This window comes from Ammodytes marinus (assembly GCF_949987685.1).
Source record: "Ammodytes marinus genome assembly, chromosome: 22".
NCBI lineage: Eukaryota > Metazoa > Chordata > Actinopteri > Uranoscopiformes > Ammodytidae > Ammodytes > Ammodytes marinus.
The window spans coordinates 4,837,613-4,863,996 of record NC_137226.1 but is presented as its reverse complement, the minus strand read 5'-3'; the positions used below and the strand labels follow the sequence as shown (position 1 = coordinate 4,863,996).

At 42.1% G+C, this 26,384-nt stretch overlaps 1 protein-coding gene across 1 annotated transcript in view; it reads left to right on the top strand.

Moving 5' to 3' along the window:
- The window catches only part of anks1b (ankyrin repeat and sterile alpha motif domain containing 1B), a 206,563-nt gene that overhangs the window by 48,022 nt on the left and 132,157 nt on the right, over positions 1–26,384 (top strand). The window contains exons 2-5 of the mRNA XM_080050738.1: positions 8,072–8,152; positions 10,278–10,434; positions 24,229–24,381; positions 26,273–26,384. The exon at positions 26,273–26,384 is cut by the window's right edge and continues 32 nt beyond it. Coding sequence (XP_079906864.1) covers positions 8,072–8,152; positions 10,278–10,434; positions 24,229–24,381; positions 26,273–26,384 — 503 coding nt within the window. The remainder of the gene's footprint in view (positions 1–8,071; positions 8,153–10,277; positions 10,435–24,228; positions 24,382–26,272) is intronic.

Here is a 26,384-nt window from a genome sequence, read left to right as displayed (position 1 = left end):
TACAGTGAGCAGCCACTCTGCATATTTAAGGATCCTGTATTTTTCTCTCCACACTTTCTGTGTTTCTTGTATAAGAATATATTTTAAAGGTCTAGCTTTCTAAGCTAACTATTCTGGCATATTCAATAGGGTTTTTAAGACAGTTATTTTGATAGTTTTTGCATTTTTTTTCTGTTAAGACATGTTTGAAAATGTAATGAAAGAATGTAGCCAGTAGATTTCACCTTGCTTTATAAAATGTAAAAAAAAAAGTTTTTTATAAAATGGTCAAAAAGGTACTAAGATACAGTCTTTCAACCCAAAAGTTGTATTTTTTAGAGCTAACTGGAATAAATGCCCACTTGGGAGATGTATTTTTAGCCGTTAGTTCTTTGGCAGTAAAAAGACCTTACTTTGCTTGTTGGATGGAGTCCTCGAGCTTGCGGGGATTCCACAGTGAATTCCTAAATTAACAAAATTGCTAATGAGGAGTAGTTTGTAGCGTGGAGCTGCTGTTTTGCTAGATATGCAAAAACATATGAGCCAATTTAACGAGAACAAATTAAGGATTGCCAGACGCTGATGAAGTAGGGCACGATCACAGACAGAGGTAGCTGAGCCCGTCGTTGTGTTTTCAGTCTCACAGTGAGTTATTTGTGTTGCAAATAGAACAAGGATCAGTAGTTCATTGATACATATACATATTCATATCTTCTGTAAGTATTGAAATAGAATAACTGAGTTTATTTTGATATAAACATATTGTTTTTTTTTACTAATAATACACATTCAAAACATCTATTTGAAATGTTATTCTTATTTAGAGAGAGAGATAAAGAAAGAGAGAGAGAGGCTGCTTCTAGCTTCGCTCACACACATTGCACAATAAATCTCTTCGTAGTTGAGCAGTTCACACACACACACACACACACACACACACACACACACACACACACACACACACACACACACACACACACACACACACACACACACACACACACACACACACACACACACACAATTCCAAGAACCTTATCCATACCAGCACACCTGCTCAAGACATTAGAGTGTAAAGCAGAAGATTCCTTCCCTATGGGGGATGGGTCTCTCTGTGAGTCAAGGTTCCAACATCAGAGGAAAAAAGAAAGAGGTACGTGTGTGTGTGTGTGTGTGTGTGTGTGTGTGCGTGTGTGTCATCCTATAGGTGTTATCTGTAAGCGTACTCTTGCAACACTGCTTGTAATCAGCAGGTATCTCTTCAGCCCCTTCCTCTAAACAGGATATGAGGCGGGTTCCACTTCCTGTCTGCTTTATCTGCTCTGATGGCGAACAACCCTTCATCTCACATCGGCTCCCGTTTTGATTTCCCGTTAAGTTATTGCTGTTTGTTGATTCGTCCCTTTTCTGTTAAAAAGTATTTTTACTCTCATTTCATAAGGTTGCATGAAGTTCACAGGCTCTCGGATTCAGTCGACTTAAAGGTGCAGTGTGTAATATATCTGAATATTTAGTAGCATCTTTGTGGTGAAAGTTCTAAAATGTAACGTTCCCTGGGTAACCGCATCGCTTTCGAATAATAACAGGAGCTACGGTGGCCTTCAAGGACAAGAAGCTAGTTACTGAAGATGGCATCATGCACCACTGCCCGCTCATATGTAGATATAAAAGGCTCATTCTAAGGAAATAAAAGAAAAAACAGCTTTTATTTTCGATTATACATTATTTAAAACACACTTATGAATATTACATTCCATTTCTACCAAGTCTGTTCTGAAAAATTCCAATACATTCTACACACTGCACCTTTAATTGTCCTTTCCCACAAAAAAGCAAATCCCTCCAAAAAGACCCCAGAACAGGGCTATTCAATTAGTTTTGAATGGGGGCCGGTTGGTGGAAATGATCCAAAATGAGGGGCCAGAAAAAAATGCCTAAAATTGATGAGCATCACATCAATAGCTACATATACTGTAAAACACTACAACGACATAGGAGTGCATATATTGTCTTTATTTGATCAAATAGAGTTCACCAGCTTATCAAAAAAAATCCCTATTTGATTAACATAGGCTGCCTGTTGTTTAAGTGTTTAACAATCTTATCAGTTCAGGAAAACACAATAGGTTAACTCTTCAACAGCTTATCAAAAAACATAGAAATAAATGTACTCTAAGTGCAACAGCTTATCAAAATACAGGTAGGCCTAGGTTTACTAAGAGTGCAACAGCTTATCAAAAAACATAGAAATAAATAGGCTACTCTGCTACAAATGTGTTTGTCAAGGGGTCACTGTCCAGGGTCAATGTTCGGCGCAGCGCGCCGCGCCGAACATTTTGGCTGTATTTTGCTCAAAGATGCCAATGCACAGTACAGAAATAAACAACTGCTTATTTGAATACAAAAAAACTACAGACACTGACTTTACAGTTGTGCAATTTTGTTTGCTATGTGAAGGTACAACTTTTGTGCAAACATGCAGACAGTACAAAGCAAAGTTCTACTGGTGCAATATTATGCAGACACACTAAATACAAATAATGGACCATACACTTACACTGCGGTATCGCCAGGCCCCCAGGATGCTGCCTTCTCCGAGCAGCCAGCATGGACTAGTGGCCAACCCATTGGTACTGCATGCTGTGAATGGGAGCTTATTTTCATGGTAGCCCTAAGGCAGATTTCCCCATCCACACCAATACAAGCGGCGAACAAGATTGTGTCGCCGCAAAAATTTTCTGGATATCAATCATAGGCTCAAACTTATCTTGAGACCATATACTATTAAAACTGAAGTTTTTTCATTTCAAAACGCCACATAAAGCGTTTTATTAGCCCAACGGCTTTTAACGGCTTTCAGTTTGTTTTCGAGGGAGGAGGAGGGAGCGGCACGTCATACACTTGGGCGTGCCAGGGCTTACATGAAAGCAATATGGCAGCTTCCTTGTTGCTTCTCTGCGCCTGAGCAGCTTTCATAGGAATGAATGGGCGCCATTTTTCAATACGGTGTCCATTTCTTTATATGTCCATGGGTATCGCACGCGCAAAGCTGCATACACAGAGCAGCTGATAGAGAAACGTTTGGAAACACATGTGCACATTTATTTACTGCAGATCGCGGCCTTTCGCGCAGTTATGACCATGCAAAAGCACACATTGCGCGTGCTAGGACATTAATTGTGCACCGTTGTGGGTCGGTCGGTAGTCAAGGCGGGGGCCAGTAAATATTCATTCGCGGGCCGCCTATTGAATAGCCCTGCCCTAGGACTACAAAGGTTTTGCCAACTCCGTCCAACTCCATTTCCGCCTTTGAAGACAATGCTTTGCTTTGATGTAGTTTTTCAACTGCATCGTTTGAACTTCTTGCTGCTACCCGACGCCAGCTTTAACATCCATGGCAAGAACCAGAAAATTATGTTTTTTTTTCTCTTTCATTCTGACACGCCTAATAAGAAGTCTGCATCCAAAATGAGAATTTCTTTACTACATTTTTTTCTACTTTTTTCACAACGACTGATAAAAAGGTGTAATTTCTACCCTTGTTTGATGAGCAACAAAAAAAATTAAATTGCTCAAGGTAGTGTTTTTGCCAATAGTAGCATGAATTATAGCACTCTTGCACTACTTCAATATGTTAAGCTTCAGCGAAAAAAGCTGAATACATTTTCGATTTATAGATTTGGAGAAAGCACTTTCCCAATCGACATGCAGTGTTAAGAAATTATTCATATCCTACACTATACTATATATACATGATTTTTTGTAGGATTATAACGTTTAAACGACTTCATGAAGACTTATGTCATACGAATTCTCTAAAACAGGCTCTACTTTTTAGTTTTTCCCCCCAATAATATATGTTGTCAGTGCAGTCCTTGATGGGCTGTCCTCAACTAAAGGGATATAACTGTGAGGAGAATCCTTCACGCTGTAACTGAAGAAGGGTTCACACAGAGGACAGACATGCACTGCTTGCTGGGAGGCCTCTGATCATGGTTGACCTCTTTACCTTTAAGTGCTTGAAAATAATATGAAAAAAAATGTCTTGTTTCTTAGCATTGGGAGATGGGGAGACGGGGACCGAAGACGAGAAGACGAGAGAGACTAGGTGTTAAAAATGTAGTCAACAAGCGTTTTCTAGAATCGCTGACTCCACCTTTAAAATGATTAATAGAAAATAACAAAATAACTCAGAGTAGTTATGAAAGAAAGAGGCAGTGGACCAACAGCATACAATTAAACTTTAATGTAAATATATGGTTCGGCAGTAGTACACGAACAAACAGATAGACACACACACACACACACACACACACACACACACACACACACACACACACACACACACACACACACACACACACACACACACACACACACACACACACACACACACACACACACACACACACACACACACACACACACACACACACACACAATCACAATCAGACCAAGGCAGCGTTTTTTTCCCACCAGAGCTTTCCCTTGCCTCAGCTCCTGAGGTTAATTACTCAGGACGTCGTCTGCATATTTGACTAATCCAGCAAGAGTCTGCATTCCTGCTGCAGCACCTCTCTCCTCTATTATCTAATCTCAAGAAGACCACTAATTCTGTTTAAACTTCCACTGGCTGGCTCCTGCGCGGTTACTGAAAGAACAGTAGACAATGGGAGAAGCCACGATAAGGAAAAATCAGGTCTCGCTTGGCTAGGAAGTGATTCAACCTATATCAAAGTGGTTGTTATCTAGTTTTGTGATGTGGTAAAAAAAATTAATGGCCTCTCTGTGTGCTTTTGTTGGAAGCTGCGTTCACTGAACAGCGGTGATAATAAGTGCAATATTTAATCTCTGTGGGAATATCAAAGGACTATTGTGTGTGTGAATATGAACGGTAGAAGGACACGATATAAAAGAAAAATAGTGGTTAGCCAAAGCTCCCTTCAGTTTGCCACATGGACTCATTGTTAAGTATCTCTTTGGGTTTTTAAAGTGGAAGTGGTTCCACAAACATTTTATGTTGAAAAGATAACGCTGTGTCCGTTGATTCTCTGTCCGTCTTTATGTTAAAGGTGCTACGAGGAAATTTGAAATATTTCAGTCTCATTTTTCCTCTGATGATCATAGATGACATGTGACAGCAAACGTGCAAATCCATCAGTGCAAATAATGCGTTTTTTTTAAACCATTTTTCTTAATGCCGCCTTTGTCATGGGTACGCTCACCCAGTAACAACAGCTGGCGTAGTAAAAAAACACTACCGTTTTTGTCCAAAGGGGTTGCAAGAATGAACAAAAATGTATGAAACTTAAAGTTCCTCAGAGCACCTTTTAAGCTAATCGCCTCTTCTCTAACTCTTAGCAAGAAAGCAAGTAAACTGCCTGTAGCTTAGCCTACTGCACCTTAGCATACAAAATTGTAGCTAAATCTTGCCTTTGGTTGCCATTGGATCCCTATATGCTGGAAGTAGCCAATCACAAAATACTTGCAAAGTGTTCAAGCTCATGCATAACATGTTTGGTTCTGGCCATCACACCTATACACTCAGTTCATGTACACTCACTGCAAACACGGTTTACACATTCCCTCAGTGTAGTGGCCACATATATTTGTTTGTGCAGGCTTCTTATAAAGGATGTATAGGACTCTGGATATATGACTGCTGTGTGTGTTACATTAATAGGTTTACCTCTGAGGGCGTGTGTGTGTGTGTGTGGGGGGAGAGGGTGTGGATTGTTTTGTGTTCTGTGCACAGCGCTGCTCACATCATGAAAGACTCTTTGTACACAGAAAGTTGTTTTTTATAAAATTAAATTGCTTGTACAGAATTGGTTGTTTGAAGGTAACAGCCCCGGTGCATGTGGGTGTATATGTGTGAATGTGTGTGTGTGTGTGTGTGTGTGTGTGTGTGTGTGTGTGTGTGTGTGTGTGTGTGTGTGTGTGTGTGTGTGTGTGTGTGTGTGTGTGTGTGTGTGTGTGTGTGTGTGTGTGTGTGTGTGTGTGTGTGTGTGTGTGTGTGTGTGTGTGTGTGACGTTCAAGGTCGGGTTTGTACAGCGAGCAGCTATCAGATCTAGAAAAAACAGCCTACGGGTGTGTTTGGAGCATATGGGTTTCCATCCAGTTAGTTTAAAGGTGCAATGCGCAGTTTCATGGGAGGGGTGTTTGTTTAGAGCCAGTAGTTAGTTTAAAAATATATTTTCTCTACGTGTAATTCTTAGTATTGAATAATAATATCATCACTAATCAAAACTGAATTATTTTGAGGAACCTGGAACCAAACGTTAGACTGGAATATACCTTAGAAAACACCCAAAGTTACGTAGTGCACCTTTAACACCAACAAAACAAGAGAAACAAACTGAAGACATGGACGTAGATATCTGCACTCTGATACAACACGTGCACACAGGCACAGCACATATACAGGTTGTAACACAAAGGGGTCGGAGGGCGCAGGAGACCACACAGCACAAGCTTTAGTTATATTGGATCAGCTGATCTCTACACACTGTGAGTGTGTGTGTGTGTGTGTGTGTGTGTGTGTGTGTGTGTGTGTGTGTGTGTGTGTGTGTGTGTGGACCGTGCCTCTCTGCTGAACCCTTTCAGCACTGACCTATAGAGCCGGCAGCAGGATGACGGCTTGTTAAACAGAGCAGAATGCCAGAGAGTGAGAGGAGAGGGAGACAACAAGGAGGGAGAAATATACTTTAGGGCCCCGTTTAAAATGTAGGACTACTTACATTCTGGACCTGCCTTGATTTAAGTCATGATTTAGTTGAGCATTACATTCAAAAAAGCTATATGAGTCTTGGAAAAAAAAAATATCACCATACAAATCAATAAGGCCTCCTCAGTCCTACTTGTTGTGTCAGTTATAGACACACTGAAACACAGATGTTACATTTTGAGACTCTAGAAGAAGGTTAATACGGTTGTTTTGTAGATTGTAGCTTGATCCAGCTCTTTCAGCCCAGACCTGCTCAAGCTGGAATCCAACTAATTAGTGCTTCTCTCTGACGCGCTCCGAGTAGTTCATGTGAAAAAAGAAAGGTCATATAATTATAGCTGTGGGAAAACCCTGGGCTCTATTTGTGTGTGTGTGTGTGTGTGTGTGTGTGTGTGTGTGTGTGTGTGTGTGTGTGTGTGTGTGTGTGTGTGTGTGTGTGTGTGTGTGTGTGTGTGTGTGTGTGTGTGTGTGTGTGTGTGTGTGTGTGTGTGTGTGTGTGTGTGTGTGTGTGTGTGTGTGTGTGTGTGTGTGTGTGTGTGTGTGTAGATGTGTGTGACTGGCTATCCTTTTAAGAGTCTGCTTTTTGTGGCTTTATTCGCCTGCTCAGCCTTTTTTGCAAGTGCCACATTTCGACCTCCCTCCCTCACTATTTCTTTTATTTGCCAATATGATGAAATAGGACTAAAAGTGTTTTGGCCCTCACCCCCAAAAATGATAAATTATACTTCTCGCCTCGGGAGCCAAACACCCAAACAAACAAGAAAAACAACTCTTTAAAGGAGAAAGCAATTCAGGCCTCCTCAATATTTCTTATTTTCTTGACAGAGCTCCAAATAAACCTTATTTTATTTCTTGCCACAACAAGAAACACCGCGATAAATAAATCAATGAGCTCCCAGCAGGCATTGATCTGTTTCTCAGTAGGTAAGTATAGCAATGTAGGCTAACACTTAGCAAATATCACTCAACGGTCTCATAAATCACATTTCATAAATATATGGAAGGGAAATTACATAAGCAAATACTCATATCAAATATTCATAAGGGCGGCTGTAATAAAGTGTGTAGGGCGGTCGTCCACTGGTTTGCGGGGTCGGTGGTTCGATCCCCTGTCTCCCTCCCACATGTTGAAGTGTCCCTGGGCAAGACACTGAACCCTAAATTGCTCCCGGTAGTTAGCTTGCACCCTGCGTAGTAGCTGCTGCTATCGGTGTATGAATGCGTGTGTGATTGGGTGAATGTGTACAAAACAATGTAAAGCGCTTTGGGTCTGTGAAAAAACACGGAAAAGCGCTATATAAGTGGAGTCCATTTACCATTTAATTCTGATGCATCTCTCTCTCTTTCTTTCTCTCTCTCTCCAGCATGTGGAAAGGCCTGAATGTCAACTGCACGGACAGCTCAGGATACACACCTCTGCACCATGCCTCACTTAACGGACACAGGTAAGACTGAATATCTGTCTCAATTGTTCGTAAATCCAATTCGATGCAAAACAGTTTGAAGGGGTTTGTGTGTGTGTACGTGTGTGTGTGTGTGTGTGTGTGTGTACTTGTGCATGTTTGCTCAAGGGTATGTATTCCCAATGCCCAAATTGACATCTTCACATCGCTTGTTTTGCCCTACTCACAATTTACAATGATGTCACTTTTACACTATATACTATAACAAATGCCACTGCCAAACCAGTAGGCCTCCTACAGTATAATTATTAGTGTTCATAGCCTACTTCACTGGCTCTACCTGCTTTATTTTAGTTCACTTACAACTGTTATATACACATATTTATATGTGCATACTTGTCTACAACCTGTTCTCATTATGTATTTATGCACACATGCACTACAGTACAGCTCAACCTGTTTACACTACAGTTTGTAACACTGCACACTCTTTCACATCGTCACTTTCAAACCGTCTGGGAATGGTTCCAGAGAGTCATGACACGTCTGTACTCTCTTGGGCAACAACATTAGCCGCCAATTATAGTCATAATAAGCTCAAAATTGCTTAAACTCAATATTGCTTAAATTGTATAAATGAAATGTGTGAGTGCGTTTTACACAGTCATTTCTTCACCTGGTTCCTGCATGGCCCTGTAATCCGTTACACAGTGTGGATTTGCAGTGAGCTCCTTGTCTGTTATATCCCCGTATTTTGGCGGAACTGAAGGATTAGTTTAGTGTTTTGGGGGCAATTATGTGGATTTCCTCCTTCGGATCAACTGCACAGAGGAGAGGAGAAAAGGAGGGAGGGAGGAAGGGGGAGAGAGAGAGAGAGAGGGAGAAAGAAAGAGGAAGAAAATGCAGCTTCAGAAGAGTGGAATTTAGGCCACCAGCAAAAAAGGCTTGTGAGAAGTTAATTCAACGTTTAAGTGGGGAAGTAAAAAAGAGAACTTGCAATTAAGATATAGACAAGGCAAGGCAAGTTTATTTATATAGCACAATTCAGACTCGAGGCCATTCAAAGTGCTTTACAGGGGGCATTAAATACATCAAGACTAGACATTAGAAAGAGATGGTAAAAGCAAAGGAAATACATCAAGATTCAAGATTAGACATTAAACATTTAGCGATTTAGAATGGCTGCAATGTGACGTGACAATATATTTAAAAAGCCTTTTGTAGATGCACGTAGTATAGCCTCAATCCAGTCTGTTGAATTTGACCCCAAGATCCCCCCAGTGTAATTTTGCTTCATATCTGCCACTTAAATCTGATCGACTTCTATCTAAATAGAATAAATTATGAATTAACAAAGCAGTTCATTAAGCGTCTGCTTGCTTCTACCCCTGTTCCTCTGAAAGGTTTTGGCCCTCTCTCCCTCCCTCCTTCCCTCACCCATCTCTCCCTCTCTCTCTTCCTCTCCCTCTCTCTCTCTCTCTCTCTCTCTCTCTCTCTCTCTCTGTTTCTTCCCCTGACATTTCAAAAATGCAAATGAAGCACTTCACCTTTCTCCCTTCAGAGAGAGGTGACAACTTCATCTGGAGATTTCTTAATGTGAAGCGTTATCTCAGACATCTCTCACTGAGCTGGCAGTTTGGTGGATTCACAGCACAGACTATAATACGAAGAGTGATTTGAGCTTCAGCCTCTTAAGTACTGAGGACTTTATCCACCGTTATAATATATATCAATATATAATTAAATAAATAGATAAACCAGTTGATTTCACCAGTTAAAATTATATAAAAATTGCAGAAATATGAGTGAATGGCAAGACAAAAGGCAACTAATATTGTATAGTTCCTTATTATATTAATATTATTTATTCAGCAAAATCATTTACATTCTAACATGTTGAAGGGTTGCTTTGTACTCTATTGTGCGAAAGGGAAAAAATCCCTATTTCTGCAGCAGGATTAAAAAGCATTTTAGATTTTTTTTTCCCTTAAGAGAAATGTGAGTATATTCCATGATATGGATTTTAGGTCTTGGTGCCCACCTCTGCTTTTGCTCCCTCCCTTTATCACCTCATCATTCCATCAGTTGATATATTGATCGGTATGTCTCTCTGTCTCTCCCTCTCTCTCTCTCTCTCTCTCTCCCCCTCTCTCTCTCTCTCTCTCAGGGAAGTGGTTCTAAAGCTGCTCCAGTATGAAGCGTCCACTAATGTGTCAGACAGTAAAGGTTGCTTCCCTCTGCACCTGGCGGCGTGGCGGGGAGACGTGGACATCGTGCGTATCCTCATCCACCACAGACCTTCACACGGCCGCGTCAACCAACAGGTAAACGCCATGACAACGCCAATCGTCGCCAGCAACTGTGGCCTTGCAAAAAAAAAAATAGTGTGACCGGTGGGGGATCTTATTTTGATGGTACGTTTGTGTACAGTGTGGAGGCTGGCAGTGAAATTGCTAATAAATCCCTACCAAAAACTGCAGAAAAAAAAACTATTAAAGGTGTACCTACAATCGTTTACAGAGAAAACAAGCAGGCCTGCTTTACTGCACCATCCAAATCTTTACTTTCAGCAGGGCTGTATGAGCGATCTACATCCAGTAAGCCTGAGTACTACATCGGGCATAACATGTTGAGCCCATGAAGGCCACTTAATCTGTGATGCACTGCCTGTGGCCCTGACCTCAGGACCTCTGACATAAAGGAACTATAAATCTAACATGTGTTCATGTTGCTTGGGACCTCCCACTTAGATGTGAAATGGTCCTCTGTGACTGAGTAGAGTCGCTCCTCTTGTTTGTTATAACTCAGTGGTTCTCAACCTTTTTTGAGCAAACGCCCCCCTAACCTTACCGAGATACTCTAGCGCCCCCCCCCCCCCCCCCCCCCAAAAAAAAAAAAAAAAAAAACACAAACACAAACACACACACACACACACACACACACACGCATTGTGATTGACGTTCCGGGCGAACGAGAGTTGATGGTGGGCCGTCTTGAATGTTGATCCCTCAGAGACTTAAAGTAGGATGGATCTTTAGCTGATTTTTCGGGATGTTTTTTCACTAAATGTTCCTGTAGTCGCGAGGGTTTCATCATGGCCTCATTAGAGAACACCTGATCGCAGAGCAGGCACATTGGTAAAGTGGTGTTCATCGGTGACGGGATAAATCCATAACTAATGTAATTGGCATTGTACTGCCGGCACTTTTTCTTGCTATCCGCCATGTTTGTTTATGTTATGTTATTAAAGTTAATTGTGCACGTTTTCATTGGTTGTTGAACTGTTATCCCGCGAACTAGCGCTCATGACGTAGCTGTGCTTTGCTGCTGTCATAGGGCTGCTGTACAGGGCTTCAGTGAGCCTCTCGCGGTGCACAGCGTTTAGTATATCGTCCCTCTCCAACATATGAGGGTTGTGTCTTTAACATGGTTCAGCTTGTGTGTTAGTTAACTCCATGCTTTGGCTGATTACTCTGTGTTTTCTCCACCTAAGAGACAATAGTTAGTTTAAGTTTGAATCTCGCTGCGCTAGCATTAGCATTAGCAATATCAGTAAACGTCATTATACTAGTCTGTGATTGGCTGATTCCTCTGCCGCTAAGGCTTTGATTGGCTGGTTGTTCTGACTCAAAGACCTCTGATTGGCTGTCTGCAGAGCCTTTTCTTTTCTAAGGCTGTGACAGTCAGCAGACCGCAGAACATTGGAGAGAATAGTTAAAAAGAGGTCGAGGGGTTAGAAACATGAAAAGTTAAAATAGGCTGTTTATTTCAGGTAACCTATTTTTGCAGTCAAAATATTTATAAGATTTTTAAGAAAGTTTAAAATATATTTATTAAAAAAAAAAAAAAAAATATTAAAAAAAAAAAAAAAAAAAAAAAAGCTCTTGTGTCCCAGCCTGGTCCCAGCGCCCCCCTAGGTTGTACGAACGCCCCCCAGGGGGCGGTACCGCCCCCGTTGAGAAACCCTGTTATAACTGGACCAGAACCACAAATACACTGACAAATCCCATCAATTTAAATTAAAGTTGAGTTTCTTCCGTTGTTCGTTTTGTGGCGTTTACAAACCAGCGCTGCCACGTGTCGACTCTTTGTATTGCTCCAGTCCAACAGAACCCATCCTTTATAGTTCTCTTTTCTCTCTCTCTCTCTCTCAATCACTCTTTCTTCGTCTCATCTCATCTCTTTCTCTATCCCTTTCTCTCACTGTATGTCTCTCTCTCTTTCTTCCCGTCTCATCCATTTCTCTATATCTCCCTCTCTCTCTCTCTCTCTCTCTCTCTCTCTCGCTCTCCCTCTGCCTCTCTTTCTCTGACAGCCAGTCAAACGTTTCAATCCCGGGAGCGTTCAGCACTACCACTGCTGTCATTCCTCATCAGCGAAAATGACCTTCTTCTCCTTCACTCACTCACTCACTCACTCACTCACTCACTCACTCACTCACTCACTCACTCACTCACTCACTCACTCACTCACTCACTCACTCACTCACTCACTCACTCACTCACTCACTCACTCACTCACTCACTCTGTCCATCTCTGACATATTGTTGATGATGTCACGCCTCGCTGATGCGCCGCATTTTTATAAAGCGCAAGGCACACAGGACGTGGTGCTGCTTAATCAGAGGGGTGGGCAGCTGAAATGTTAATGGCTTAGATAGATAGATAGATAGATAGATAGATAGATAGATAGATAGATAGATAGATAGATAGATAGATAGATAGATAGATAGATTGATTGATTCTTGCTCCTGATGTGCACTCTAGCAGTAATGGACCCCACAGGTTACTGGAGCGTTATTTACTCCGCCTTAATAAGCACATTTTCCTCTGTCACCATTAGCCAAATCGTTTTCCTCTCCGCGAGTTGTTGGAGCCTAATTGTTTGCTGTGATAAATGGTGTCCCTTGCCCCTTGAAATGGAGAGGTTTGTCAGCAAGTGAGCACAGGCAATTTAACTTTAACTTTTTTTTTTACCATGTCAATGATTAGTTTAGCTGAGCGAGGTGCTGGGCAGATAGCTTGGACACACAAATACACATGCACATGCACACGCACACACACACACACACACACACACACACACACACACACACACACACACACACACACACACACACACACACACACACACACACAGGATGGAAGGTGCTGATTGAGATGTTGCTGTGCATAGTTGCTGACTTCAGCGCACGGTCAACGCGTGTGTCAATGTGTGTGAGCTCTGGTGTTTGGTTTCGTATTGGGAAATTTTAATACCCCGCACACATATTTTGCAAATAGTAAATGTAGCTCGTTAATAATCAAATTACACTGATTGGCTCTGTATAACAATTACACATACACAGCAGTAACACAGGCTGGCTGCACTGCTCTATTCTAAGGTGCAGTGTTGATTTATTTTGCCTTAAGCACTGAGACACTGGTTTAGCACTCATCTAAACGGCACCTGTGCGTTTGACAATGCCTTCGCCATGCCTATATTTACAGTTGTCTTGCAAGTTATTCATCGTCTTTCTGAGGGTGTATATGGCGGCTTTTCAGGTTGGCGGCGCATCAATCTTAGAGTGTGAGATTTATAGAGTGTTTGTGTGTTTACGGCGCTTTAAGCTCCATATTTTCCCTGTCTGTCTGTCTGTCTGTCTCTCTCTGTGTCTGCAGCTGAGAGCATGGGTGGGGGGGACCCTGCATACATTAGTCAGCGTGATATACTGGGGACTCGCACGTGCTCACACCAATCATCCAGACTTTCAACATCCCCCCCTATTGTCTGCCATATTACTCACACAACGCCATTACTCGTGTCACAGGTTGAGTGTGTGTCTGTGTGCGTATAAATATCTGTGTGTACAGCTTAAGTTTTATTGGGGAGGACACCGTATAGGATCACACACTTTGTCTTAATAGCTGCTCTTTTGCTCACACGAGAGAGATATAAGGGAAGGATGCAGGAGGGAGGTAGAAATGAGGGCAAAAGGTCTCAAACCGGAAAGAAAGAGGTAGAGATTGACAGTAAGATAGGTATAGTTATGTGTGTGTGTGTGTGTACTGTGTAGGTGGGCCCAGGTCAGCACTGCAGCCATTAGAGGATTATTCGAGTTTGGTGGAAGTTATTAGCTGGCGGTAAACCAGCTCCAGCCCACTGTTTACTGCCTAATTGGTCCCAGTAGTTCCCATTCACACAGCTGTTTTTGTTTACTAAGGGAGCGTGTGTTTATATATCTGTCTGTGTGTGTGTGTGTGTGTGTGTGTGTGTGTGTGTGTGTGTGTGTGTGTGTGTGTGTGTGTGTGTGTGTGTGTGTGTGTGTGTCTGAGTGTGTGTGTGTGTGTGTGGGGGGTGTTTGTCTGTTTGTGTGTGTGTGTCTATGAGAGAGGTGAAGGCCGTCCGACTTGGAAAAGATGATTATACATATTGTGTGTGTGTGTTTACGCCTCTGTTTGAATGTGTGACAGACAGTGATAGACGGCTTGTTTACTTGAGGCTTGCCAGGGCCAAATGCATTGCGTTCATGGAGTCAGACGTTGTTTGTTGTGATCTCTCTTTCTGCCACTCAGATTGTCTCATGAACTGATGCTTCACTTAAGGTCCGTGCCTAAGGTTAAAGACATTTTATAGACTATTTGAGGTACTTTTCAATATTTCTGAAACAGTCTCATTTTTCCTCTGATCATGATAAATGACATGTAACAGCAAACGAAACCATCAGTGTAAAGAATGCTATTTTTATATAGTTTCTCTTAATGCCTTTGTCATGGGTACGCTCACCCAGGAACAACAGCTGGCGTAGTAAAAACACTACAGCTTTTGTCCAATTGGCCGCTAGAATGAACACATACTGAAGGGTCCTCTGAGCCACTTTAAATATTATTTTTTATTAAATAAATTATTTGATCAACAAAAAAAAAGTTCAACCATCAGATGTGCAAAAACAATGGCCTGTTAGCTTCAGTATGCCACTTTTTGTCGTGGTTGCATATTTTGTTCAGTAGACGGGAGCAGATACAGCTGGACTTCACTGTGAAGGGGCTTTTCTTTCTAAGCAGTTCCTGTGGACAGCTGGTCATAGATCATCAAATCCCTTAAAAGGGACCAAGCTTCGTCCCCTGTCTAGAACTGAAAATGATGAGAGACATGGGAGTGGTTGAGCCTCCCTCTAAAGTGTGTGGAAGATCATTCTACATCCTCAGAACAGCACACTGAGGGTTTGTCTGGACTGTTGAGGAGGAAGTAAGCTGCCTTCGGGCAACATGCCAACCCTGTTAAAAGGTATTATTAGTACTTACCTTGGAACCAAAGCAAGAGGTACTTACCAAAGAGACACACTTTGATTTCCCAGTTCTTCATTTGGCCTTGAAGGCACCACATTAACATGTCAAATGATGATGAACAAGTCGCTGAGTGGTGCAGTGTCCTGTAATGTGGTATTCAATGGTTCAAGTTCAGAGATCCACCTGAGACATGTGTCAAAGGTGAACTCCTCACACCACTTACAGCCTGTCTTTACAGTTAACATCTTTGAGAAACTCTTTGTTCATGGTGCATTCAAGGACACTCCTACAGTATATTTGAGAGTACGCTGCTGAAAAGCTTCATATTCAGCATCACAAGCTCTGTTGGGGAAAAATTGAAATTAGGAGAGCGGCAGACGAGAAAAACGTTCTGTAGTTGAAGGAAATAATGTGATTATTGCTTTATGAAAGTTTCCCTTTTTAGAACTGGCTGAATGCTGAACAGCCACCTTTCCCTTATTAATGCAGCTACAATAACACAATATGATGAAACAAAATGAAGTAAACAAAACAATATACTGCAGTGAAATAAATTAAACTGTCCAAAAACATATATTTTGGACTGCTATGCACGGCTGTAATGATAGGTATACAGTCAATTTTGGTATTCTGTAGTGAATGGGCTGTGTAGATATAGTTTAGTACTATTGCTCAAAAGATGCGAGAATTTTTTGCAAGCATTTTTCAGATTGTTTCAAGCCATTTTTGAGGATGTTGCAACTCATGATCGTCATTCTAAACCGCTTAGAGCTCTAGAGTTCCTCGAAATGCAATTTTATGAGATTTAAGTGCAAGACACAACCAGCAGCACTTGGAAAAACATGCATCCAGGGCCAGGCCTGTGTATTCTGACTGAATAATGATGACATATTTTACCTACAGGCGCTTTCCCATAGAACAAACTGGATTATAAAGGTTGTTTTGGACAGTGGTGTTCTCCTGACTGTTGCTCCCACGGACATAGAACAGATGTGTGTGTGTGTGTGTGTGTGTGTGTGTGTGTGTGTGTGTGTGTGTGTGTGTGTGTGTGTGTGTGTGTGTGTGTGTGTGTGTGTGTGTGTGTGTGTGTGTGTGTGTGTGTGTGTGTGTGTGTGTGTGTGTGTGTGTGTGTGTGTGTGTGTGTGTGTGCGCGTGTGTGTTTTTGTTGTTGTTGTATGTGTGTGTGTGTGGGAATCGGCACACAACCTCTGGGCTTCTTCTTCTGTTCGGGGCCTCTGGACTGCTCAATTAAAGGGTTATTGTGTGTGTTTTGTGTGCGTGGGTGACTGACTGGGTCAAGTATGTCCCCCCTGCGCTGACCACACAGCCCAAGAATGTTTTCTTTACTATCAACAGGAGGACGGAAAGTTTAAACTATTCCTTCTTTCCCCTCCTTTTTCACTTCCATTTTTTTCTGGAGATCTGGAGACCGGTAGCATTACAATCCTTGACATACATTAAGTTTTCTTTATTAGTCAATTTACACAAGGCTACATTGAAATTCGTCTTTTCGCATATCCTTTCTCAAGTGACCACACTTCAGAGGGGGTCAGAGCGCAGGGTCAGCCATAGTACAGCGCCCCTGGAGAAGTTTGGGGCTAAGTGTCTTGCTCAAGGACACAATGGTAGAGATGGTGGGCACTGTAGATGTAATACCAGCTACCACTATTTTTACTACTGACACCCTCTTGTCCGGTGCCGGGGATCAAACCAGCAACCTCATGGTTACTGGTCGGCCCATCTTTCCTCTAGGCCATCTTACCACATACCATATAATACAGTAAGAGAGTTTTGATGATATGTTGTGCGCTGGATGGCCTCCCAAAGTGCAGCTAGGCCTTCTGGGAGAATGTATATTATGAAGTAAGACAAAGGTAAAAAGGTCAAGAGAGGTTGTTCTCCTGCTGTGCATTTCCACGAATATCTTTTTAGTTGTTTGTATCTGTATCACAGGCTTAGTAATTACATGCCCCCATATCATATATATATATATAAGCACATGCTGCTACCACTCCTAAAAACGAAACCATATGTTTCCCAACGGTCAACATGTGATTGTAAACGCACCGTGGCCTCTGTGAGAAAACATGACGCAATGAGAAAAATCTGCCCTGGGGAAAGTTTTTTTTCTCTGTCGTTGCAAAAACACATTTTCAAACGGAGCCATAAGATGTTTTCTCACGAGTCATTTGTTTAAAAAAAAAATGCTATGTCATATGTTTTCCTCTGCCTGACAGTTGGGCTTTTTAATTAAGGTTTAGTTTGAGAGAAAAGGGATTCATCACATCGCCATGATTTTAAAGCACACTATAGCCCTGCTGCATGTGATTACTACTGCAAGCTGACAGCAGACTGTGTGTAAGTGTGTTAATTGAGGTGTTGTATTATTATATTGTATGGAGGCACGGAAAAGAACATTTGGAGTTTTCCTTGTGGTAACTTGAGATAAATATAGTCCTTAATTTGCTTAGTTTATGGGTTTAGAATTAAAATAGTAACCACTGAGAAGCTACCACAGAGCTGTTGGGGGATTTTAATGTGTCTTGCTCAAGGGCACTACAGCAGTGGGAATCCCTATTCAGATGGGAGCAGTCATAACTGTTCCTCCCCAAGTACCGACATCCTTCCACCTAATGTTCTGCTAGAAGGGATTTGATTAAAGCTCAGTGAGATATTTATTTTATTGAATAATTTTTTTTCTGATAAATTTGACAAATTGAGACTTTCTTATTTCTTTTTCACATGCCACAACATATTATGAGGACCATTGTATGCAGTTAAAAAAATAATAATACGGAGTCTTGGAACTGAAGAGGGGTAATATTCCATAAAAAAACTAGATTAAAGTCATAAATCTTCAAGAAAAATACTCATTACACTGTTTTGCAAAAAGGACAATTTCAAGATGAGTTTTTAGTGTATAAGCCTATCTACTGAATACTCTCTGCATAGCCTTCATGTAAATAGAGAGAGATGGATTCACATTAATAATAGAGCAAAGAGGAGAAACAGTTTCACCTTGTGCCTCTCCCCAGGCAGTGTGTGAGTTGAGCTGCTGGGATTACTGGGATGCTGTAAAGTAGACGTAGCTCATCCTGTGTATCGGTCCATCAGCATTTACACGGTGTGTGTTCAAACAAATACACACACACACACACACACACACACACACACACACACACACACACACACACACACGCACACGCACACACGCACGCACGCACGCACGCACACACACACACACACACACACACACACACTCGCACTGGTTTCATTTCAGCCCAGACCTGGTCCGATAAGGGCCTGCTGCTTATTTACATGGATGTTGCGGTTTGTTTGGTCCCCCCGAGATGAATTTAGATAAGACTGATAGTGTTTACCCTGGGAAAATGTGTGTGTGTCTGTGTGTGTGTGTGTGTGTGTGTGTGTGTGTGTGTGTGTGTGTGTGTGTGTGTGTGTGTGTGTGTGTGTGTGTGTGTGTGTGTGTGTGTGTGTGTGTGTGTGTGTGTGTGTGTGTGTGTGTGTGTGTGTGTGTGTGTGTGTGTGTGTGTGTGTGTGTACATGTGCGCAGGTGAGGGTGCCATACTGCCACAAGTGTGCAAGTAGATTGCGTGTGGCTTTCAGTTAGGAAAGGTAATGAAGGGTAGGCTATATGGTACATTCATAGCCTAGTGAATACATATCATAAAAACAGAATAGCCCATTTCTCCCTTCACAATAATAAAACTATAGGCCTTCATCTGTCTTGGTTAAGAGAGATAGGACAAGGAGATGCGTTTCATTGCGCATATTTGTTTACGTTTGTGGTCGTCAGCTGTGTACGAGCGCTGAAAGGAAAGCCCTGACATCCATTTGTATGGGCATGTCAATAATGTGCTGCCATCCATGCCTGTTGACGTGTCATTAGCGCACGGCCGTTGCTCAGAGCCCAATCAGCGACAATACACCGAGGGCTGGGTGCTATCGGAAAGCTGTCAGAGCAATTGTAATGGAAATATATAGTCAGTCGCGGTGAAAATACGCTGTGAGGGAGGGATTTTTCCTCAAGTTTTCTTGCTCTCTCTCTCTCTCTTTGTATCTCTTTCTCTTTCTCTCTCTCTCTCTCTCTCTCTCCTGTCACACTGTCTCTACTTTCTTCTCTTTTGTCAAACAATGGTGGCAATCTCCGTCCCTGTTGATATCATTTCTGTGTTGAAAGTCTATCAGCCAGCATTTGTGCGAGTGTGTGTGTGTGTGTGTGTGTGTGTGTGTGTGTGTGTGTGTGTGTGTGTGTGTGTGTGTGTGTGTGTGTGTGTGTGTGTGTGTGCGTGCGTGCGTGCGTGCGTGCGTGCGTGCGTGCGTGCGTGCGTGCGTGCGTGCGTGCGTGCGTGCGTGCGTGCGTGCGTGCGTGCGTGCGTGCGTGCGTGCGTGCGTGCGTGCGTGCGTGCGTGCGTGCGTGCGTGCGTGCGTGCGTGCGTGCGTGCGTGCGTGCGTGCGTGCGTGCGTGCGTGCGTGCGTGCGTGCGCAATTTATGTCGCCCCCTTGAGGAATTCTTGAGTAATTACAACAATACTGTCGGCGCATCTGCATGAGGTGATCGCACATGGATTTTATACCTTCTGCTGTACGTCCAGGTTTCTTCTTAGCGTAGAATCATCCACTGAAACATTTCTTGGGATTTTTCTGTTTGGCGATGGCTTGAATATAACCAGCATTCATTTATATGAAAAGGTTACGCACTATTGCTTTAAAATGTATATATTTATAGATGTACACTGCCCTAAATTAATATGGTACTTATATTGTATCTGCTGGTGACCATATAGCTACAATAATTCACCATGTTTTACCATAGGCCATTATGTTTTATGTTAACATTTTTAGCATTTCTTTACTTCAGTAAATGTAAAGGGTAACGGCCACACTTATGACTGAAAAAAAATCATTGGTGTGTCCAACAGTAATGAACCTTGAGGCATAAAACACCACTACTTTGTCTCATACCCATCTTAAACCTATATGTTATACAGTATAGATCAAGACACCTAATTCCCTACTGGGTCTTCAACTTTACTGTGCGCTATTTAACCTTTAATGGTTGAACGGCCTATTCTCCCTGCAAACACACTGCAGGGCTGCTCCACACTTAAAACTGTCGGTGGCAAATGATGACTGATTGCGCCGAATTTGTAGCGGTCTCGAAATTTGGCAGGAGTATAGGCTATAACACTGAGTAGAAGACAGTAAATACACAGTAGATTAGATAAGATGGAACTTAAATGGTCCCTTGGGGAATTTGAGTCATCCAACTGAAAATAAATGGTAATATAGCGGAATATCCACACAGGAGCCGGAGAGAAAATGGGGTTTATTAAAGATAATGCAACCCACAATTACTCCAGTCAACTGTTGTTGAGTGTGAATTACAGCGGGCATGCACGAGTGTGTGTGATTATTGTGCTTACAGTACAGTGGGCCCTGCCTGCCTGCTGCAATCAGACCTGCTCTGGAAGGTTCCATGCTGTAGTAGTCGATGTAGGGGTGTGCAGTCCATGGGGGGAGAACGGAGCGATTTGATTGGCTGAGAAGGAGGCAGAGCTCTCTCTAGCACTTGTGATTTTTTTTCTTCTTTTTTTTTGCTTTCACATAGGGGCTCTTTGCCTTCACTTATTCACACACATACAGTATCTCTTCATCTGTCTCTCTCGCTCACTGCTCAGTGGGGGAAATTAAAGTAGGGATGAGGGAGAGGGGGAGAGAGGGAGAGAGGGAGGGCTGTGAGTGACTCTGGGGAGAAAGAGAGTAGGAAAAAAGGCATGAGATGAGAGCTGAGCAGTGGAGTGTGGTCGTGGTGTTTTGAATTTTTTTTTATCATGCAAACGTTTGAGAGGTGCATTCGAGTCGAGAAATATGAGGAAATTTGATAAACGAATGGATGGAGAGATGGTGTGTGTGTGTGTGTGTGTGTGTGTGTGTGTGTGTGGGGGGGGGGGGGGGTCAGGGATATGTCTCTATTTTAAGGAGTGAAACTGAATATTTTCATCTATTGATTACTCTACATACAACTTGATAATAAGACTTCTTAATTGCCTTAAATGACGTACGCTCTACATTTAGACCTTGGCATATCAATCAATTTCTTGTTGGGAGCTGGCCTTGTTTGGCCCTGATCAAGTGAGTCAAAAACATGTCCAATTTTTCAGTCGACATAATAAAAAGCTGTGGTAATTTGTAGTTACTAAATGTTTTCCCACGTAGATATTAAAATAAAATATAGGCTTGACTTGTACATTTGTTTAATTCACGCTTGTGGCGATTTCACTGTAATTACAGTATTTCTGATGGAAAATTCAAAAAACTTCTGTAGTATTACAGTGGACACTTTAAAATGCTACCAGAATCCATTCATAGTATAATAAAGCTACTGTACATGCTGTATCATTTACTCCAACAAGAGATTGATGTCTTGTAGATTTTTTGGGGATAAATTCAACTCTCTATTTTCTCTAAATAATTAATGTAGTTCCTCCACGTTCTTCCCCTGTTCCTCTCTTCAACTGTCTCTCCTTTGCTTCTGTTCATCCTCTCTGTCCCTTCTGCCCCTCTCAGTGTTACATAACGTAGTGTTACATTTCAGCTACTATTCAAAATGTAAATTTTACCCTTGGACAAACACCAGCAACAACACTTCTCCATACGAACCCCCCCCCCCTTTTCTAGCTTTCTTCCCCCCCCCCCCCCCCTGAAATAATAATATCCACAGAAAGCATATGTGAATGCTTCCATCACATGTGTGTGTGTTTAACCTACATTATATGGTTGCCAGATTCTTTGTTTTTCAAGTTTTTAGGAACATATTCAGACTTGAAGGGTCCACTCTGCTCTCTCTCTCCCTGTGTCCCATTTGAGGGGCCGCAGCCTACAAAGGCTGCATTTGAAGACCGATTGCGTCATAGCGGCGCAAAGGCTTGTCCCATTTGGAAGGCTCCTTCATATGCGGCCGAGAAATGCAGCCTTCGTTTCACAGTTTTGAAGGCTGCAACATATCCCAAGATTCATTGTGTTTCATTCAGAGATGGCATAAAATAAAATAAAAAATAACAAAACAGCAACGTGTTGCTCCATCTTCTTAACTTTTATCTTCCTTTCTTTTTTTCTTTTACTTTTTTTCTTTCGTCTGGTAGGCAACTTCTTTTTCTTTTTTCCTCCGTTGACAAGGCTGTTTCCGTTGGCAGCAATCAGGGTTGCTAGGCAGCACAGGAGCGGCGAGTCGTCACGTAAGGTAACGGCTTGTTACGCAAACCGGAAATGCTCGTAAACCGAGACCTGCGGAGACCGTCTCAATTAACAACGCTCGTTCGGCCTTCGAATCGGCCTTCACAGGCTATAGCCTTCATAGACCACGTAGACCGCGTCCTTAGAAGGATGCGGCCCCTCGGATGGGACACGGCTTCTCTCTCTCTTTCTCTCTCTCTCTCTTCATCTACTCTGTCTTCTCCCTTTATGGGGCTATCCATCATTGTCTCTCTCTACTTCTTGGGTGTCCCTCTGCTCAGTTTTCTAGTCATTACTGGGCTGTTTTGACCGAGAGCTGCGGGACTCCAGGGACCACAAACAATGTTCTTATCTTGACAGGGGGCCCCCTCCTTTGGAGAACTAGGAAATGGCCACAGTTTGTCTGAACATAAAGGGCCTCCCAAGTTCAAAATGACCTTTTTAAATGAAAACATTTATTTTCATGAGACATTTTGTGCCCAATGTCTTGGCCATAAAACTATGTAGCGAGAATTGAGCTAACTCATTCTAGAAGTCTTGGTGGCTTTGATGCATGTGATCAATAAAGTTGTGCTGAATCGATGCAATCTTGAATTTTTTCCACATGAAAAATATTGCTTTACCCCTCCACTATTTAGCTTTGAGCAGCATTTAAACATTTTCTCTAATTAGTCCCATATGTATTTGCTCTATAATTCGTAAATAATGTCCATGACTGTAACTCCTTCTGTGGGCACAAGTTAATGTTACGATATAGTAAAATACATTTGTTATAATAAAACATACAGTCTTCACAGTCGAAGTTCCATATTCTGAGATATAGCCTACTGCACATTAAAGGTGGTGACAGCGATTCTGGAAAATGCTTGTTGTCAATATCACTTTTTGTCGAAATCTCCAGGATCACTGACTCCCCCTTTAAAAAGTCCAGGCCACACTTATTGAGTCAAAATCTAATTGTTACTTCTCCTGATTATGTTGACTGCCAGTTGAATGACGACTGAAATGGTGAGTGTTGGATGAAAAAAAGCTACTTAGGGTTTGAGGAAAATACATTTTCATCTCTCAGGACAGGAAGCTGTATATATTCCCCTCCGACAGCTCTCACAAACCTGACACGCTTTCTGAATTTGTAAACGTCGTAGAATGATATACGGACGAGACGCGTGCCAGCTTATACTGTATGTGTAGCAGAAATGTGTGTACAGGTTGTAGCTTTCCATCTTGAATTTTACTGTGTGTCAGTCAGTGTCTCACTAAATAAAACTAACTGGCTCCTTCTCCTCTTTCATATCTCAATTCTATCACCCTAAAATCACTGCCATGATTCTACAGTAGCACAGAATGGACAAACTTAATGGCCATATTCATTTTGAAAGTGGGTGTCCTGGGGAAATGCACCTGTTGCAAGACGAAGAAGAAGTACCGGTACTTACTAAATAAATCTTGACCATAATTTTTTTTTTTACTTATCTTGTCTTCATGTCCAATGCACCTTCAGTTAGTACTCCCAATTATCCTTGTTATAGGTGACTGTACAAAAACTATTAAGACTTTCTTATCTTCTATATTTTTTCCTTTCACTCTCCCCTCAGAACCATGAGAGGGAGACGGCCCTGCACTGTGCGGCGCAGTATGGCCACTCTGAGGTGGTGTCTGTGCTGCTGCAGGAGCTGACTGACCCCACCATGAGGAACAGCCAGCAGGAGACACCTCTGGACCTGGCAGCCATGTATGGAAGACTACAGGTCAGTAGGGATGGTGACATATGACTCCATTTTATTTTAGCTTTTTAGTTATTAGTTGAAAGTGTATATTTTACACTACACATGCCAAGAGTTGAATGCTGTTGGAATCAGAGTTGGACTTATCTTAGAATAATCCTCTGTGCCTTTCAGTGGGTAATTAAAGGTGCACTATGTAACTTTGAGTGTGTCAGAGAACAATTAAAAATGTTCTAAGCATGTGACTCAATGTGCATATTCCCTACGACCCTATCGCTGGTGTTAGCAACAGTGACAAGGACCACACAGTGCATGGAACCGTTGTTTATACTCGACAGATGAATTGAGGGGTGACCCTCATTTGCAATGATGTCGCGTCAAAACAATGCAACACAAAAACAACAACACATACACAATATACAATGCAAATACATCAAATACACAACAAGCTGATTAAGAGCCAAAACAATTCAAACCTTTTGGCAGCGATGTAGAACGGCTGTAATTAAAATGAAATGGGTGAAAGTACAATATAGCCTCATTTAAATAATAACAAGCTGGGATCTGCTTTTGAAAAAAAATTAAAATAAAATCTTCCTCAAATACTTGCCTGTGTGCTAGACAGACAGGCAGGTGCACATTTGCTATTTTGGTAAAAAGAAAAAAAAAGTAGGCTATGCTCACACACACAAGTACACCACTTCTAGTAAGAGCCGTATGCCGAAAATGCCTGCTGACGTTTGGAACGCAATCACACATTCTCTGTGCTAAGGTGGTGAGTAATTGCAGTCAAGCCCCGCACAGGTTTGTCTGAGTGCGAATGAATAATTTATAAAGGCAGCAGTATCTCCCTCCCTGCATGATAATGAAGGGAAATCCCTGTGGTGGGGAAGCTACTGCTGTGCACAGATGTAGCTAACACGGGGCAAAAGTTTACTATACACACACACACACACACACACACACACACACACACACACACACACACACACACACACACACACACACACACACACACACACACACACACACACACATACAGTATATACACGAAGACGCACATGAAAGGGGAGGGGGGGAGAGCTTTCTAGAGAACGGCACGTTGTTGGTCTGAGACTGAGTTATAAAAAGAAACCATCTGTGATCAAACGAAAGGGAAGATCCACTATCACAACTCACTAATTACAACTACCAATACTAGAATATGGAGCTGGGCGTGGTAGGTAATAAGGATTACCACCACACATGCTAATGTTTGCTACTGTTGGTAGATAAAGAGAGAGAGTGGGTTACACATTTCATTTTCATTTTCCTTTATTTATCCTCGAAAGATCAATTGAGGGCTGACCCTCTTTTACAATGACGTCGAGTCATTGTAAAAGGTGGTAGGATGGCCTCTAGAGGAAAGAGGTGCTGACCAGTAAGCATGAGGTATATTCTCATAACTAAATAAACAAACTTTCCTCACAGGAAAATGGGATCCCTGCAACCCTGTTTGAAGTTAGAAATATACCTGAAAAGTTACTGTTTCACTGTTGTTGTTTACAGCAGCAGGGCCCACAGTTTGGTTTTCAAACATATTCTAGTCTTACGTTTGGTTCCAGGTGGCTGCAAAACAATTTAGTTTTGATGTATGATGATATAATTATTCAATACTAAGAATTACATGTAGAGAAAATAGGTTTCGTAAACTAACTGCAGGCACTGTGAATGTAAACAAACCCCCCTAATCTGAAACTGCATACTGCACCTTTAACATTGCTTCTCATGGTTTGTCATGTGCAGCAAAAAAATAACTATTCCACTTAAAAAACGTTGTGTTAACTGTTTTGGTGTTTGTGGCCTAGTTTCTTGTAACTTTGACCGTTTTTTTTATTTTTATCCCTGACATACCGGCTGTGCTTTGTGTGCCCAGGTGGTGTGCATGTTGGTGAGCGCTCACCCCAACCTGATGACCAGCCACACGCGCAGACACACGCCGCTACACCTGGCCGCACGCAACGGACACCACAGCACCGTTCACACAC